The 17,924-nt window shown below is 42.3% G+C and overlaps 1 protein-coding gene across 2 annotated transcripts in view; it reads right to left on the bottom strand.

The window, feature by feature from the left end:
- Nucleotides 1–11,433, bottom strand: part of FEZ2 (fasciculation and elongation protein zeta 2) — a 38,826-nt gene extending 27,393 nt beyond the window's left edge. For both annotated transcript variants that reach the window (XM_045826978.1, XM_045826979.1), the window contains exons 1-2: nucleotides 11,149–11,433; nucleotides 6,969–7,077 (exon numbers count right to left, since the gene is read on the bottom strand). In XM_045826978.1, coding sequence (XP_045682934.1) covers nucleotides 6,969–7,077; nucleotides 11,149–11,402 — 363 coding nt within the window. In that variant the 5' untranslated portion in view covers nucleotides 11,403–11,433. The remainder of the gene's footprint in view (nucleotides 1–6,968; nucleotides 7,078–11,148) is intronic.
- Nucleotides 11,434–17,924: the final 6,491 nt, after the last annotated feature.

Raw genomic sequence — 17,924 nt, 5'->3', positions numbered from 1 at the left:
GTCCCCTCCAACAGAAACGAGAGGAATGCACAGGGTCTGGCATAAATAATGTCCCTTTCTAATACGTTGGTAATTTATACCAAATCTTTTACCATCAGCATGTAATTCTGCAACATAACAATATCACACTCAAGCACACCATATGACATTTTAGCTGAAATGTTCAAATTGCTGTCCATCTCATGTGAGACAGTCACATACCCTGCCAACTAGACTCAATGGCATTACCTCTGCCGGACGCGGCAGAATAAATACGACACTGCTAAGGGGCTGCAAGCATCTCCTACAGATACACACTTAGCTGTTTTCTCCACGGGAAGGGTGCTAAGAAGCTGACTGGTAAGTACGAAAATACAGGGGTAGGGTGTTTGTTAGGAAGTTGCAGGGAATTATAGCAAATGGGGAGAGAGGTAATGGGCAGAGTAGGCGGCAAATGTTATGTAGTTAATAATCTAATACTAAGACTGGTATATACTAACATTCCACAGAAAACATAATGTTAGTTATTTGCAAACTAACTTCTAACAGTTGGAGTAAAATAGACGTAATGACCTCCCTGGCAGACAGGAACATGAGGGTCACACTTAGCCCTTTCAGTGGAACATTTCTCTCAAAAAATAGTCTCTCTGTGTTGCAAAATATGTTCAAACCTAATTGTGTTGCAGATTTTCCAGAGCTCCATTTTCCACACTGCTCTGTGCCCCAGGAGGCTGACCTTTATGGACGACATCAGAGGATGCCCTGACTTCCGGCTTCCAGCTGGGTTCAACACCGCTGGTAGACACTGGCAGGAGGCTGGAAGGGGGGAAGGTGAGGGCTGGGCATGTATTCTGCCGCCTCCCTTGCTGCCAAGACTGCCAAAGGCTGCAGCTGCTGGCGAGCAGCCCTCTCCCCTACAGCTGCTCTCACTGGGTTCTGGTGACTTCTTCCCTCCTTTCACTCTTTATGTCAAGTGGCACTAGTGCTGCTTGCTACTGCCAGCCCCAGGGTATCACACCAGGCCTCAGTGGTGTCCCCTAAATCTGTCCACACCAATATAAACAGCCCCTTTAATAATGACTTCGAGTTTAGTGCTAGTACTCATTGTAAAAACCTTACCTGGAAAACTCAGCAGGTTAAAATGCACCGCACAAGAGGTAATGTGACATGACTATTCAGACGATGAAAGAACCGTAATTAGAACTCAGTGCCTCGGGAAGGGGCAGCACACACTGAGTTCCCAAAGGACAAGTGGGCAGCAATGAACTGTGTAAGACGTAACCATGTATTTCTACGACATAGCGAATAATCTGAAAAACTGTATTTGACCTGGGAAACTATTTTATTTATCAACGCAGAGGATATACATAAAATTGAGGACACAACTGAATATTGTAGGTCCCTACATCCACCTACAGGATTGTGGGAAGTTTCACAGTCAGCACAGCCCACAGAGGAAGAAGCAAGGTGAGACAGGTGAAGGAACACCAGTGTGTTGCCTTTCGTGACTTCAGGCTGGGGGAGGGGCCGAGCCAGCACTCCAGAGTCTACCTGCCCCCGCCCGCTGCACCTCCACACTGTACCACAGTGATGGCAGGCGCATCTCCCCATTCTATTTCTCAGTGCATCATCAGCCTAGGAAGGCCTGGCCACGGCCTTCTGCACACCATCATGAAATTTCTGAACACTGTGCAAGAAAAGGAACCTAAAATCTTCCAGAGAGAAAAAAACCCATCACATTAAAAGCATCAGGAATCATAATGTCGCTTGCATTTTCAACAGCAACAACAGAAGGTAGAAAACAATCAATATATTGGTAATTTCCTCATTTCAATTAGTTCCACCCTAGAATCCTAGCTAAGCTAACAACTAGGTGGGTACTTAGAATAAAGACATTTTCAGACATTCAAGTTCTCAACAAATTTACCTCTCATGTGCCCTTCTCCGAAAGCTACTGCAGGGTATGTTCCGTTAAAACCGGGAAGGAAACCAAAGAGAAAAAAGATGCGGGATCTAGCACATGGAAGAGGTGAGGGGAGTCCTCCTAACGACAGAGAAGACCCCAGAATGACGCTGTGAGCCAAACCGGAGAGCGACCGTGCAGGGGAGAACCGCTAACCGCGGAAGGCGTCATGAAAGGTGCTGCCAGGACAAAGAGCGAGCGCAGGGAGAGGCTGACAGGTCATCTAGTGCACCTCAATCTCTAAAATGAGTGTTACGGCTCCATGGAGGCTGAATTAGTGATCCAACAATAACCGGGTCACAAAAGGCAATCACTATTACCCTAAGAAAAAGTTACAAGTGAAAATTTAATCACAAGGTAGTAAAATGGGTCAACTGTGAATATTTAAATAGTCAATGTAAATGGTGAAGATTAAATTAACCAGATATTTTGATATGATTATATTGGAAAGATGGGGAAGGGGAAGTTCTTGTGAGGGCTACGGTGTTGGGGTTGGAGGGAGGGCTATGAGAGAGCTAAACCTTCATCCTCTGGGTAGAATAAGTGGATAAAGTCTAGAATTAAAAAATAAAATCCTGTAAAATGATATGCGCATGTTACTTGCTGAAGAAATAGGTGAAGCAGTTGAAAGTGGTTGCCTCTGATGAGCAGAAACCAAAGAGGGGATAAGCAGGGCAAGGCTTCTTTTTCATGTTAAGTCCTACAGTTCTAGTATATTTTTTTAACTATGGCAGCTCTGCTCTTAATAAGAAAGGAGAAAGGTCAAGAGATTAGGCTCTTGATGGGAGAGGACATTTGATTTCAACACTGAAGAAGTGGAGAAGAAAAATCCCACAATATGACCATAATGGTGTATGGATGATGTGGAATAGACCAAACATCAACTTCACTGATCCTTAAATTTCAATACCATCCATCACTCTTCTGTGTTGCAACTTGAAGACCACAGTTTTGCTTAATTTTTTCCCTCATACACAAGTTGTACCTTATAGACAAATAAAAGCTTTAATTTGAAAACTATTCCTAAGGAAGATGTTATTATCTTCTTGCCATTTCTACTCTTAAAGATATAAAGGTGCATCAACAAAGCTAAAGTCCTTGAAGAAAAGCTCACAGTAGGAGGAAGATGACAGGACATGTCCCTAAGGCAAAGGACTGAGAAGCATTCTATATATCAGCATGATCAACAAAGGCCCTGGATTGGGAAGCAGTTTACAGCTATTGTCAAAACACATGAGTGATACCAGTAAGCCATAAGAATAAATTTCCATGACAACAGAATAATGATCCCAGATCTTCATTCCAGGGAGGGAGCCAAGCCCATTCCACACGGACAGGGCATATGTTAAGGGCTGGAATCCTTTTCAGGCTTTGAAAATAACCTTGCCTGTCATGGGTATCATTATTCACCCTCCCATTCGGCATCAATGCGCCTTCTCTTTGCCAAGCATTCCAAACACCACTCCTTCCTGTGCCAGGGTCAGACACGGAGTTGGTGATGCTGTCTCCCTCTGTGAAAACAGAACTGCCTCACATGGAAAAAAAATGCGCCCATGGAAAAATCTGGACTGCACTAGATGCCTTAAAGACCCATCAAATTTCTTCTCCCATTGCCAAAATAATTTCCTACAGGCCTCGTTTTACATTCGGGATAATCCGAAGAATGCTTCCAGAAGGTAAACAAACACTTGTCTTAGTCGTGACTGCATGCCGGGCACAGTGGTAGTTACTAAAGGGACAGATAAAAAAATACGTACCAGGAGGTTGCAATCCAATGACAGACCCAGAAACACATGATTAATAAGAGAACACAGCAGTGATCTGAGACACGGACAGAGGGCTGTGGGGACTGGCACCCAGGAGGCAATGGGGCTAAATCCTATGGAACATACAAATTCAGTAAGGTTTTCACACCTAGTGTAACAGACTCCCACGGAGAGAAGCACATTTTTCCTTCCCTGCAAGGATTTAGGCCACGGCTAAATTACCATCTGTCAGACAGGCTGTAGATGGCGACTCCCCCCAAGTGAGAGGTTGGATTAAGTGTCCTTTAACGTCCCTTCCAACTCTAGAATTGTATAATTCTATGAGATCAGCAAATGCTAAACCAGTAATAGGAAGCTTCAAAGAGGAAGGGAAACTTGAACGAAGTCCAAAATGATAGCTAGGATCTCAGTAAACAAAAGACAGAGGATAAGATATTTTATTGCATTCCTTTTCATCACACGTATGTCAGCTCAGTCTGCAAAACAGCTTAATGGGGTTAATAATTAGAACAAACAGTGCAAATTCTGTACCTACTAGACTACTGGGAAATACAGTCAGAATTCTGTATTTTACTAGAAAATAATGACGCCATTCTTTTCTGAATCACATATTTAAGAAAATCATGTTCACAAAACATTAACAATGTTATTTAAAATACTAACAGGCCTACTGCATTAAACTCCCAGTAATTATGCAAATACACTAATGAAATATAGAGCATGCCAAAAGATCTGGCATGGGCTTACACTGTTATTTGATAAGGAACTCACAACAGTCAGGCCCTGAAACTGACATAATTTGGCTACGTTCCTCATCAGCTTTAAACAGCAGTGCAATTTTCCACTTAAAGCAATTCTCTTCCCTGCTCTGTCCCCCTTGCCACCCCATCACTTGTGCTCATTTTCCTCACTCAAGGCATCTTCATTTTACAACACCAAAGCAGCCTCAGTTGGCCAAGAATACATTTAAAAGCCAAGAACTGAAATGTCTTTTAAAAGTTCCCCAATATTCACACTAATACACTCTATAGGCAACATGCTATATCCAGCAAGTTATTAAATGCATCAAAAAGTAAACTCGGCTGATATTCCAGTACCCTCAACACAGGCACATGCCACGTAACAACATTTGAGTCAACAACTAACTGCATACACCACAGTGGTCCCCTAAGATTATAATGCAGCTGGAAAACTCCTACTGCCTAGTGACACCTAGCGCACTGCATTACTCAGGTGGTGGCAGTGGTGTAAACAAAGCTACTGTGCTGCCAGTCGTATAAAAGTACAATTATGCACGGTATGTAATACCTGATTACGATAACAAATAATGACGACACTGGCTTATGTTTTTACTATAGCACACTTTTTATCATTATTTTACAGTACCTCCTTTCTATCTATAAATGTTTGCTGTAAATCAATCAGTGTGCCGTTGTTGGGAACCCCCCATGGCTAAGGCTGAGTGAAGAGACCTTGGGACCCTAAGCCACTAAGGAGACAAAGCTTATCTCCCTGGCAGGGGCACCGCCTCTGCCCCCTTTACTTCACCCTGCCTGGCCCCCAGTGGATGACCGGTTAGCCAATGACGGGTAAGATTCCTCAAAGGAGGGAGGACCTAAGACAGGCATGGTCATGAGGGGGTCATCGGGGAAGAATTTGGGGGACTACAGAAAAAAGGGGTGATGGAGCCTCGCCCCTCAGCTTTGACACAGCCTGAGTCTTCATTCTGTCTGCAAGAAGCCTCCTAATCTCTTGGCTGCCTTACTTCCCCTGCCTGACTTAAGCCTAAAGCAATGCCACAGGTGGGGACGGCCCTGTGCTGGAAAGGACAGCTTCTCTGGGGCGATCAGGCCTAAGAAAGAATGCATAAAATCCTGTGAAACCTGTTTTGCTGACACCCTCAATTTAAATGATAGGAGTCCAATAGGAAATGAGTTTGTTTCCCCAAAGTTTTATGGCCCTTTAGCTATCTGACCCTGACTCAGAATAAGCCCTCATAGTTCTTTAAATGATTGTCTGATCATTACTGCCTGACAATGATTGATGAGCTTTACTTATATGCCCTGTATTCCTATGCAAATGAACCCAATAAAAGCCCATTGAGGAAAAGGCTCCTGGCCCTTCTCTTTTGAGACACTGGCCACCTTTCCTCCCCAAGCAGATCACTTCTTGGTAGACTTATTCTCATCCTCACACGTGGTGGGTGGGGGAGGTGGGGCCTGTGGGCGGAGCCCCCCATGCCATGTTTTACCTTGTATGTCTCCTATTTATTGTGTGTCTTGATTGCCTCACATTCTCTTGCACTTGATTTAATCTTGTGTTGTTTTGTAAACGTGCTATATAGGCTTGTAGCCTAGGAGTAACAAATAGGCTACCCTACGCAGCCTAGGTGTGCAGCCGACTACACCACCTAGGTTTGTGTGAGTGTGCTCTACAATGTTCACACGACAAGGAAATCACTAAAAACACATTTCTGAGAACATACCCCCATCGCTAAGCAGCACATGATTGCACGCAGCCCGGCAAAAATAACGCCCCTCTTTTATTACGTAAAAATTTTTTATCACAAAATCATCAGCATGTGATTCTGTAATATAACAATACCACACTCAAGCACACCACATGACATTTTAGGTGAAATGTTCAAATTGTTGTCCATCTCGTGCGAGACATTCATGTCTCTACCGACCCTACCGACCACACTCAATGGCGTTACTTCTGCCGTACCCTGTATATTAAACCAAAGGCTAGGATTCTCACTGAGTGTTCTTGGCATATCAAAATTGGGTTATTTAAGATGGGAAAGAAAATGCTGGTCATTGATGCTCATACACAGGTGATAAAAATTTAGCTAAATGTAAAAAAGCGAGTGTGTGCTAGGGAAGGATCGGAGGAATGTACTAGAAAATGGACCATGGCAAGTAATAGAGGGCCAGCCCAACTGCTGCAAGCCTGGAAGTAAGAGGCAACTCATGAGTTTTGGTTTATCAGAAATGCTCCTTTTTAGCCCTGGCTGGTGCAGCTCAGTGGATTGAGTGCAGGCTGCGAACCAAAGTGTTACAGGTTCGATTCCCAGTCAGGGCACATGCCTGGGTTGCAGGCCACAGCCCCCAGCAACTGCACATTGATGTTTCTCTCTCTCTTTCTCCCTCCCTTCCCTCTCTAAAAATAAATAAATAAAATCTTTTTTAAAAATGCTCCTTTTTAGTCCATTATCAGAATCAGTAACTGAGAAATGACTGGTTAGATTTCTAACTTACCTCTTTTTCCGAGAGGTTCAGAGTGAGCAAGTGCAAGGTCCTGGTGTGGGATGACTTCCAGTCCACAGGCATTACATTTCCGTAATTATCTGTCAGGGCATTCCAAATCCTTCACGAGAAGAAAACTGCAGTCAATGAAAGTTAACGTTCTATCTCTCTTCTACTCAATAAATACCCAGTACTGTAGTGAAAGAAAAACAAAAATATCAAAGAAAAAAAAAACATCAACAAAGTAGAGCCCCCTAAAGAAGACTAAATGAAAATCATAGAATTAGGCCGCCAAGAAGCCCTGTGGGAAGGTGAAGTGAAATGGGAAACTCTTCCAGGTCAACAACTGGCCCTTTCCACTGGTACAATGGGCCTACCCTAAACAATTTATATATTAACTCATTTAACTCTCAAAAACATATTATGAAGAAGCATTACTATTCTCACTTTACACACAAGGAAACTGAAGCACAGGGAAGTCAAGTCTTGTTTCCAGAGCCAACCCAGTAGTAAATGATACACTGTGCTTTACACTTAATTTTCTTCTACAAGTCCCAACACCTAGACCATCTCACAGAGTAAATCATCTGACTAAAGGTTTGTTATCCTTTTGGGAAAAATGACTCAGTTGTAATGTGAGATTAACGTTTAACATCTAATTTGTAACATAACAGATTAAGGACTGAAACTGACAAAATGAAAGGGGAAAGAAGGAAGTTCACATTATAATGCACGCAAGTTGCATCCAATGCAATTACGCCACCTTATTATCAAACAACATTTTGATGAAGCAACAGAGCACATGACTAAAATTCAGGCAACATACACTCTGGTCTTCATTCTTCCTCAAACAATGAGTCTGTGGTCATGTCTTTTAGTCCCTCTGTGTGTTAGCCTCCCTTCTATAAAATGAGAGGCTGGGACAAGAAAAACAGACCATCCCTCCCAGATCTATTATTCTAAGCATTAATTTCAATGAGTTGAACTGAGGAAAGCCCCAAAGCACACCAGATAAGAACAGCAAACTCCAATTTCATGACCAAAATGCAGGTTTAGGTACCAAGGTAATAACCAGCCTAATAAAATACAACAATGTATGTAAAAAAATTGAACTCAAAGATATAAAAGGCATAAAATTTAGTTGAAGTAAAGTTAAAGACTGCACATATAGGCTACTTAATAGCTAGAGGTACCCACACACGTCATAAAGAAAAAACACCATAAATTTTATAATAGGTATCTAATTGTGAATAAGCCATTACATAATTAGGTGGTGTTTATGCTCAAGTATGTGAGCCATTAGGATACAAAAGCAAGACCACCAGCTTCAAAATAAAGCAGCAACATACTTGGTTTAATGCATTGGGATATGTTGCTAAAGAGATGAAGCAATGGGACCATACTGCCAAGAACACAAAATCCCATCATGATGCTTGGCTTTGGAACACACACTAGCCTCAGTGAAAATGCAAAACCAAAGGCTCTAGAAAACTGGCTTGTTTACCCAGCAACTCTCCCATATGCTTGGTGCATTCCTATTCCCCTCTCTGTTGGTATCATAATTTCCTCTAATGCCAACATGCTCAAATTGGAGGCAACCCTTCTGAGCTGTTAAATGCGCTGGGTTTAAGGCCCATACATTCCTAGGTAAAACATTTTCAAATACTGAATCACTGACTACATATCCAATCCTAGTGGGGAATTCAAGTAGGAAATTGTAGTAGGTGAAGGCAGTCCAGAGTTTTGGGGACTGCTTGTTTGCCCTTTCTTATATGAGGCTGTGATAAAAGGACAAGCTGAGTGGAATACTCCACCTAGAAAAAGTAACTGAGACTGAATGTGATCTTTCAAGAAAGAGAAGGATAATCAACAGTCCTCTATCTCAACAAGGTCAGAAGAGTTCTAGAATTCTCCAGTTAAGACTTGGATTGCCTTTATCCTTATCATAAAGTATGACAAGCAGTCATAAATAACTGGCAAGGCAGCTCTTTTCAGAGGTCAAAGTCCCTTCAACATTAAATCCTACACGAGACCCTTCTAAAGTAAAAACTTAGCAGATAAGTACAAGCTCTGTATTTAACCAAAACTAAAACTGGAGCTCAGAGAACTTAAATAAAGTGCCCAAAGGCAAGGCAGTATCCAAGTGAAAGAATTCTCAGCTCTCTCTGGTGAAAGGAGCAAGAAATGGACTTGAACGAGCAATGCAGAGATTTATGCAGTAGAACGAGGATAATGAGGGTGGTGGCCAGCCCCAGCCCTGGAAAAGACTGAAGTTTCTTATGCATTCCCGAATCAAGTCACACATGTTACCAACATATCTTCTACTGAAAACCATGACCAGGAGTAACAAAAATTTTAAGTTCTTATATCAACTTAAGATTTAAGCAAAGGCTAAAATACACTTTCCCGACAGCGCAGGTGAAGCAAAAATAAGGAATTTCAATTACCTGTGTACAAACTACCAAACTGCTTTGAGAAGTTACTCTTGATAAACCCAAACTCATAATAAATATAATTTTAAAATTCAGAATATGTCCCGAGTCTAGTGATTCAGAGTGTATAAATACGCATGAGATGAATGTGTGTATACACACACACACTACTATCTTCTTTTGGAAACAGAATTTCTAAAATGTCACATAATGCCACCGAGTACATGCATATCTGTGTGTATAAAATCCCCACATAAATTCTTCCCTCTACACCTGAACACTGCACAGGGGTACCAATTAAAAGACATAGGCTCCAAGCACAGCTGAGCTCAAACTACTGCTAAGACACTTACTGGCCCTCATTCCCAACTCCCTCTTCTCAAGCTTCCTACCTTACTCCTAATAAATCTGCCTCACAGAGGGAAGGAGACCATCAAGCTAGAAGCCCCTTTCTATGCCCATGGATCTTTCTCTGTCTCATGGGATGAGTTTTTCCCTAAACTCTTAACTTCTCCATCCTACCAATGTTCTGACAACCCATCCACACCCATGTCCTCAGTATTTATTCCATTAATTTCACCCTCAGCCTCTCGAGGGGAGCCTCCCCCTGACATTACAACATGCTTAAGTTATTTCACTGTCATGGAATAACATGACAGTGAAATAACTTAATTGGTTTTTTTTGGGGGGGGCACCTCCCCCTGACATTACAACATGCTTAAGTTATTTCACTGTCATGTTGGGGTTTTTTTTAAACCACCTTTTGGGGTAATACTGTGGTACAAAATCACAACCCTTATCTAACCAAATTATGATTACAATTCAAAGTGCTTAAATAAAGTGCCCCCAGGAACTCCATCGCCCCCTTTCCCCAACTCTCATAAAGCCCGGTAAATTTCCTATCATTGCACTTAAATAATTCTGTAATAATTACCTGTTTATGCATTGGTCTCCCTACCAGGCTAGGAGATTCCAGCTATTAATAACCAGGGTTCTTAGTTTTTTGCCTCTGTAGAGGCCTGCGCTGTACTTCGGCTCTCAGGTGGACCCAATAAATTCCTGTGCCACAGAATGCTGCTTCAACATTGGTACCTCTGCACGTGCTACATCCTCGAACTAGAATGCTAAACCTTTCTGCACCTGCCCAGCAAACTCCCACTCACCATTGGGATCCAGTTTTCACACTTCTTTCTCTATCAAGTCTTTCCTGATTCTCCCCCCTCTCCATCCCACCCATACTTTTAAATCTCCTAAATTTTACATATCTATCCATCAGGGCATTTGTCACACCCAGACAAATATTTGTTTACAAATCTAGCTCCCACCCTAGGTTGCGCCCTTCTTGCAAGGGTCAGTCATCCTAGCGTTCCCAGTGCGAAGCAGCCTCTGGCACTTAACGGACACTTAATAACTTGTTAAAAGAATGAACGGCTACACCTGTGCCCGAGGACGTACTGCCTCTGACTACCGGCTCTACAAGGAGATTCCTCGTAAATCAAACCACAGTCGTCTCAAGGCAGGAGAAAAAGGGGGCAGGGGCGGAGGTTTAAGGATGGGGAGCAAGGGAGCAGGAGGTTTAAATCGCTCAGCACGCCGAGGTCTAAAGCCCCAGGGAGGGAGGCGCTCCAGCAGGGAGGGGCGGGGACTCTCGGGCCGAGGCAGACGGAAGGAGGGCGCGGGGCGGGGCCTGCAGACGGAGGGCGGACGGGGCGAGGGGCAGGGGGAGACTCCCGCCCGCTCCCGGCCAGGCCCGCACTCACTCGTCCCCCTGGAGCAGGCTGCCCTCGGTGATGGGCCGCACGACCGCTCTCGGGGGCTCGGCGCCCAGACCCGAGGGGCGGAAACAGAGGCTCAGCTTCTCCTCCAAGCTGCGGGCCAGCGCCGCAAAGCCGTCGCCTGCCCCTCCGGGCCCTGCCCCGGCCTCAGGGCTCGCGTTACAGTTCTCCTGGTCGTGGAGGGTCCCGGACGGCTCCTGGAACTCATAGAAATCCTGCCAGTCCCCGTCCGCCGCCATCGCCGCCCGCTGCAGTCGCGCGCCCCGCCCCGCTCCGTCCTCGGGCCCCGCCCTCGGAGCCCTGCCCGGGCCGAGGCCCCGCCCCTCCCGGCGCGGGCGGCTTTGGTCTGTCCTGAGCGGATCAGCCTAGGTGTACCCCTTTTCTGAGTCTCCACGGGATCTTCCAAGGGTCCCCTCAGAAAGGAAAACTTCGACTGCATTGAGTCATTTCCTATAGTGTCTATGATTCCGCAGTAGCTTCCCCTCTTAGCTTTTTTTTAGTGGGAACCTGGCCTAGATGTGGCTGGAACAAAGGGCTTCTTTAAACTTTTGACCTAACGTCAGATTATTCTCGAAGTCACTTTCCCAGGGCAACCTGCTCCTTTTGCAACTTTCCAACCAGAATAGCAGCCAGAGTCAGTTGGAAATGCTTAAGTGATACCGAAATTCATTCCATAAATACCTAAGGTCTCCCTCTGGAGCATACAAAAAATGAATAATTATGTAAGTTAATATTTGCAAAGCAGAGCAGTGCCTGACAGTAAGTACCCTATCTATATAAGTAATACATAGCTGTTCCTTACAAGGGGCTACGATGTAGTTGTAGTGATAAGACCAAAGGAAACCGTTTATACGAAATAAAAAGTAGGTATGATTAGGAGTAGAGAGTTACTGATGATTAACGAGTATACAGTTTCAGTTTTGCAAGATGGAAACAGTTCTGGAGAGAGATGGTGGTGATGGTTGCACAAGAATATGAATGTATTTCAACAACATCAAAAAAGAAACTAGATATTGGTCTCTAGTATTGATAATATTGGTCTCATCAGTATCACCAGAACATACCAAAATACATAAAATGTTAAATATGAAAAAATATGAATGTACTTAATACCCCTGAGCTGTATACTTGAAATGGTTTAAGATGGTAATTTTATGGGATGTGTATTTTACCATAATAAAGCAACGGTGGGAAAAGTAAGTGTGATCATAAGGCCGTGTGAATGTGTAAAAGCAACAATACCTAGGACTGCTACCGGACAAGGGTCTGCTGCCCGAGCACATAGTATCCAATACCATGGTGCTGACTTTTGAGAAAACAAAGGGGCTTCATTTGCCAGTCTATGGACAAGGAGACAGGAGGTAACGCTGAATCTGTCTTCCTGATCCAGGATTCAGGGTGGGGCTTTGAGGGGCAACACTTTTAAGGTACACAAGAGTTACTTGTGGGTGGTGTATCCAAAGCTTAAACTTTGTTTCTGGGTCTTGTTAAACAGGATAGTTTGAACTGATCTACAGTTAGAGTTGGTAGGAGTTATGTCTTTGGGCTGTAGTCATACTCATATGCTTCATTTAGGAAATGGGATGTTTTTGGGTCATGAAGGATGAGTTTGTATTTTGAAAAATTAATCTGAAGTTAATAATAGAGAATAAGATTTTTCCCAGAATGCTTTGTTCATGTCTTGGAAACCTATCCTCAAGAATACCTATTAATACTAAAATTTCCTATTTACTATTGTCAATGATTCATTCCATGTTAAACAAAATATATCTGTGACTGAGCCTAAGAAACTGTTGATGATTTCTTTAAAGGCAATATTGTTGAAGGGAGCAGATGTTGGGCTCCACTTGGCACGGAGTTGCCATGTGCGGTGATGTATAACAAGGCATTGGGTTGGCCAAAAAGTTCATTTTGGGTTTTTTTGTATGATATTCCAGTACTGCTTCATTGCCTTTAACTTCATTAGAAACAATTTTGTTAGATTCTGTTGTGACGGCTGTCATATCAGTGTGCATTTAAAAAAAACTTACCAAAATTGGTAAATTTTTGTGTAGCCATTTTAATATTGAAGATGGCAGAAAATATGCAACATCTTGAGCATTTTATGCTGATTATTTCAAGAAAGGTAAAAACACAACTGAAATACAAAAAAAAAAAGATTTGTGCAGCATATGGAGAAGGTGCTGTAATTGATTGAATGTGTAAAAAGTGGTTTGCAAAGTTTCTTGGTACTGTTGACATTTTGGCCAAATAATTCTTTGCTGTGAGGCTGTCTTATGCATTGGGAAATGTTTAGCAGCACTCCTGGCCTCTACCCACTAGAAGCCAATAGTGGGAGATAGCCTACATACTCAAAATATCCAAATCAATGAAGTTATTGGTGAAAATGAAAAATGTGTCTTTTATTATATAAGAAAAAAGTAACGGACTTTTTGCCCAACCCAATGCTTGTAAAGCTCTAGCATCAGAACAGAGTGTTGGTCAAGCTGCACTCACACCCTGGTCCCGACTTCCCTGGAGAAGCATTTCTGTTGTCATCTTCAGTCTCTCCAAGAAGCTGCTGCCGCTTTCCCAGCTCTCGGTTTGTCAGCACAGCATTCTCTGTTTGAGAAGTTCTCAGAATAGCTACCTCCTCCCTTGGTTGTCTGACCAGAGAAATGAACCTCTTGTTACTCCCCAGTGTTTTTCTGCCCTGGGTGCTCCCCTAACACACCCAAACATGCCTTCTCCACCCCCGATTTTTCATCTGAAAAGCAATTCTTACTCTGAAACAGAGAACCTAACTATAGACATTAAATTCTCTAGAAAACAATGTCTTGAGTCCTAAAGTAGCAACTGCTGGTGATGTTTTTTTTTTCTTTTTACTGTTAAACTTGGAACTATGTTGGCTTTTGGAGAAATGTCATAAATTACTATTTTGCTGAGATTTAAAAAAAAACACCAAATCTTTGGTCCCATCATAAAATGGTGATGGATGAGGGATATCAACTACTGAAAACCACAGGAGACGAAAGACACCAGTCCTGCAGGATAAAGGAAGCTGGAGAGAAAGTGCAGTTCAGGTGAAGGTGACAAGGTTGCCTTACACTCTGAGGTGCCATGATTTGGGTTGGCACATGCATCCGTCATTCCTGCCTCAAAGCTTAGGGCTTTGGTATTTGACAAGTAAGGGCACTTTCTCCTTTGCTGAACACTTGGTTTGATGCCAACAATATCATTTTTATTTGTCAAGATATTTTTTAATTATTTGTTTTCTCTACTTTGGTATTCAAGTTAGCTTTGTCACAAGCCTCAACTATCCAGCCCTGTGAACACAATTTATTGAAAATGTTGATAGGGAAAAAATAAGTCAGAATTTTCTAAAGCCTCTAACTCCTGATAAGATTTCACTCCTTCATGCAATAATAACTTTCACTAATGGAATTAAAAACAGCCAAAATTTAAGAAGCAACAGAAACCATTTCCTGTCATTAGCACCAGAGAAATGTTGTAGGTTACAGAGAACTGAAAAGCTCTCTCCAATTCTCCCAGTAAAATGAGTAGAGAAACAATAGCACGTGGAAAGATTCTTGCATCTGAACAAAGGAGAGACTGTGATAAGCCTCTATGATTATGAGCAGTGTCCTAGCTATGAGTAGTTTATAAAAAGGAATGTGTTTCTGTGAATTGTTTTGAAGATCAATTTGTTTCTAATTTTGTTCTACATCTAAAAGTGATATTAAAATAGTCTCCTATAAGCAAAGGGCAACATAAGCTAAAGACTTGCCTTTTAATACTCCCTGAAGCAGCCATTGATTTTACGTGTATTTAATAATAAATGTTAAGTGACCCTGGAAGCAGAGACTCGTTCCCTGTGTAAAAATAAGATAAACAATATCCAGTGCTTTGAAATTAAATTCTTTAATCAGAGATGTGCTAAAAGGAAACATGTCTGAAGGGTAAAGAAGGATGCTCAAATTAGTAACTTCTTCAACACACTTATTTGCAAATAATGATGGTTAATTGCATCAAATTATTTCTGAAAAAAATAATTAAAAACTTACTTGTAACATAAAATAATGTTTTCATTTATACCCTTGGAATTTTTAATTAGGCTTTGAAGTTCTTTGAATCACAGAAAGTCCTCTTATGGTTGGTAATTGTATTATCATATTGCTTGTTTTGACAATTGGCAAATAACGGGTTTTAAAGTAAATTATGGGTAAGCACACCACGAGAGGCTGTGTGTGATTTAAAGCTATGCATTCACTCATTCAGCTCTATAGCCTTCAAACAGTATTCCTTACCCTAGCTCCCTACCTCTGTACCTTATTCATCCCCTTCCTTCACATTTTTCTATGCTATTTGTAGCATTATTTATCTATAATTATTTTAACTACTTTCTCACCTCTCTCTCCATTCTTTCATTCTCCTGATTTGTTCCCATTGACTTTCTCCACCCTACAAAATCATGAGCTTGGATTCAAGCCATACCTGTATTTAGAACAGCCTTTTCCCAATTACTCCAATATTGTCACTGTCATTCAGAAAGACATTTGGAACTCTCCTATACAAATAGTCTTTTCCAGCTAATCCAAGCCTGATCCCCAAGGATAAGTACACCACCCATGATCCCCCGGCTTCATCTTACTGTCATTTCCAGTGATGGGGCTGAACAGGGCCTAGCCCACCAATGCTAACAGGATGGATGCACCGCGAGAGTGCAGGGCTCCATCATACCTCGTGTGTGCTGCAGTGGCAGCTCTGAGCTGCTGCTGCCCATTCTGATGAGGAGAGGCCCTGCTTTTGCCAAGTCCCAGGCCCTTCATTCGAGAACCATGGCCTCTCGCTCCGCACAGCCCACGGTGTGTGGCAGTCCACAGTCTGCTAAGAGGACAAAGTGGTATCTGTGGGGAGGTGAGGAGAAATGCCTCTCAGTCTTACGTTCCATGTCTATTACACTCTGGTGTCTTAGTTAATCATTAAAAATCTTTGGTTTTTCCGATCCTTAGACATAGGCATTCATAGACATGACTCTATGGAGCTGGGTCTGGAGTACATTTGAATTATAGGTAGGTCATGGCCCTCAGAAACAAGCCTTCCCTATCACTCTGGGATTTGTTCTGGCTCTGTCTGTTCTTAGGACGGAGTCTATTCAAGGAGACACCTCAGAACATCATGCAGACGGCATCCTGTTGATGCCAGTTGACCAGACTTGCTGGAATCCCAGCTTAGGCTCAGACTTAGTGAGCTTGAACCACGTGTCCTGCTGGTGAAATTGCTCTCTGCATACCTAACTCTCCAAGAGCACAGGCCCTTCAGTATTCTTCATGTTTCTCTGATTTTCCCTGATGACAAGTCTGGGAAAATGAAAGACCCTAACATAGTGAATTTAAGAAAGATTTTAAAGCATAAAATATTCTTTGAAATAAAAATAAAGTTAATATTTATTTTACTCTATTACAACTAAGGGCCATTTCTTAAAATTGAGGCTTTGGAAAGAAAAAAAGGAAGGAAGGGAGAAAGGAAGAGAGGAAATGTGAACAGATGCATAGAGTGTATTCACTGATTTACTCTCTAAATCACTTAGGGGGACAAAGTGAAGGAGGGAAGTACAGGAGGGAGGAAGATAGGGAGGAAGGAAGATTTTCTTAATTTTCAGCTTTTTTAGCATTTCTCACATGGATTTGATCCACCCCCAAAATTTTGAGCAGCTATTATAGCTTAATTCATTTGTTACTGATTCTGAATCCAATTAAAACGACTTTTTAAAAAATCTCGACATTCTTTTTTTTAAATATATTTTATTGATTATGCTGTTACAGTTGTCCCACTTTCCCCCCTTGCAGTTCCCTTTCAGGTCTGCCCTGCACACCCCCTCCCACCCACATTCCCCCCCTTTAGTTCATGTCCATGTGTCATAAGTTCTTTGGCTCCTACATTTCCCATACTATTCTTACCCTCCCCCTTTCTATTTGCTACCTACCATCTATGCTACTTATTCTCCATACCTTTCCCCCTCTCTCCTCCTGCCACTCCTCTGTTGCTACCCCTCCATGTGATCTCCATTTCTGTGGCTCTGTTCCTATTCTAGTTGTTTGCTTAGTTTGCTTTTGTTTTTGTTTTAGGTCTGGTTGTTAATGATTTCGAGTTTGCTGTCATTTTACTGTTTATATTTTTTGTCTTCTTTTTCTTAGACAAATCCCTTTAACATTTCATATAATACAGGCTGAGAGATGATGAACTCCTTTAATTTGACCTTATCTGAGAAGCACTTTATTTGTCCTTCTACTCTAAATGAAAGCTTTGCTGAGTAGAGTAATCTTGGATGTAGGTCCTTGCCTTTCATGACTTGGAATAATTCTTTCCAGCCCCTTCTTGCCTGTAAGGTCTCTTTTGAGAAATCAGCTGACAGTCTTATTGGAATTCCTTTGTAGGTAACTGCCTCCTTGTCTCTTGCTGCTTCTAGGATTCTCTCCTTCATTTTAATCTTGGGTAATGTGATTATGATGTGCCTTGGTGTGTTCCTCCTTCTGTCCAACTTCTTTGGGACTCTCTGAGCTTCCTGGACTTCCTGGAAGTCTATTTCCTTCACTAGATTGGGGAAGTTCTCCTTTATTATTTGTTCAAATAAGTTTTCCGACTTGTTGCTCTTCCTCTTCTCCTTCTGATACCCCTATAATTCAGATTTGGAATGTTTAAAGATGTCCCAGAAGTTCCTAAGTCTCTCCTCATTTTTTTGAATACTTGTGTCTTCATTCTTTTCTGGTTGGATATTTCTT

Source organism: Phyllostomus hastatus, unplaced genomic scaffold (genome assembly GCF_019186645.2).
Source record: "Phyllostomus hastatus isolate PE091 unplaced genomic scaffold, TTU_PhHast_1.1 phas_scaffold_78, whole genome shotgun sequence".
Lineage (NCBI taxonomy): Eukaryota > Metazoa > Chordata > Mammalia > Chiroptera > Phyllostomidae > Phyllostomus > Phyllostomus hastatus.
The sequence above is the reverse complement of the archived record's forward strand: the minus strand, read 5'-3'. Positions and strand labels throughout refer to the sequence as shown.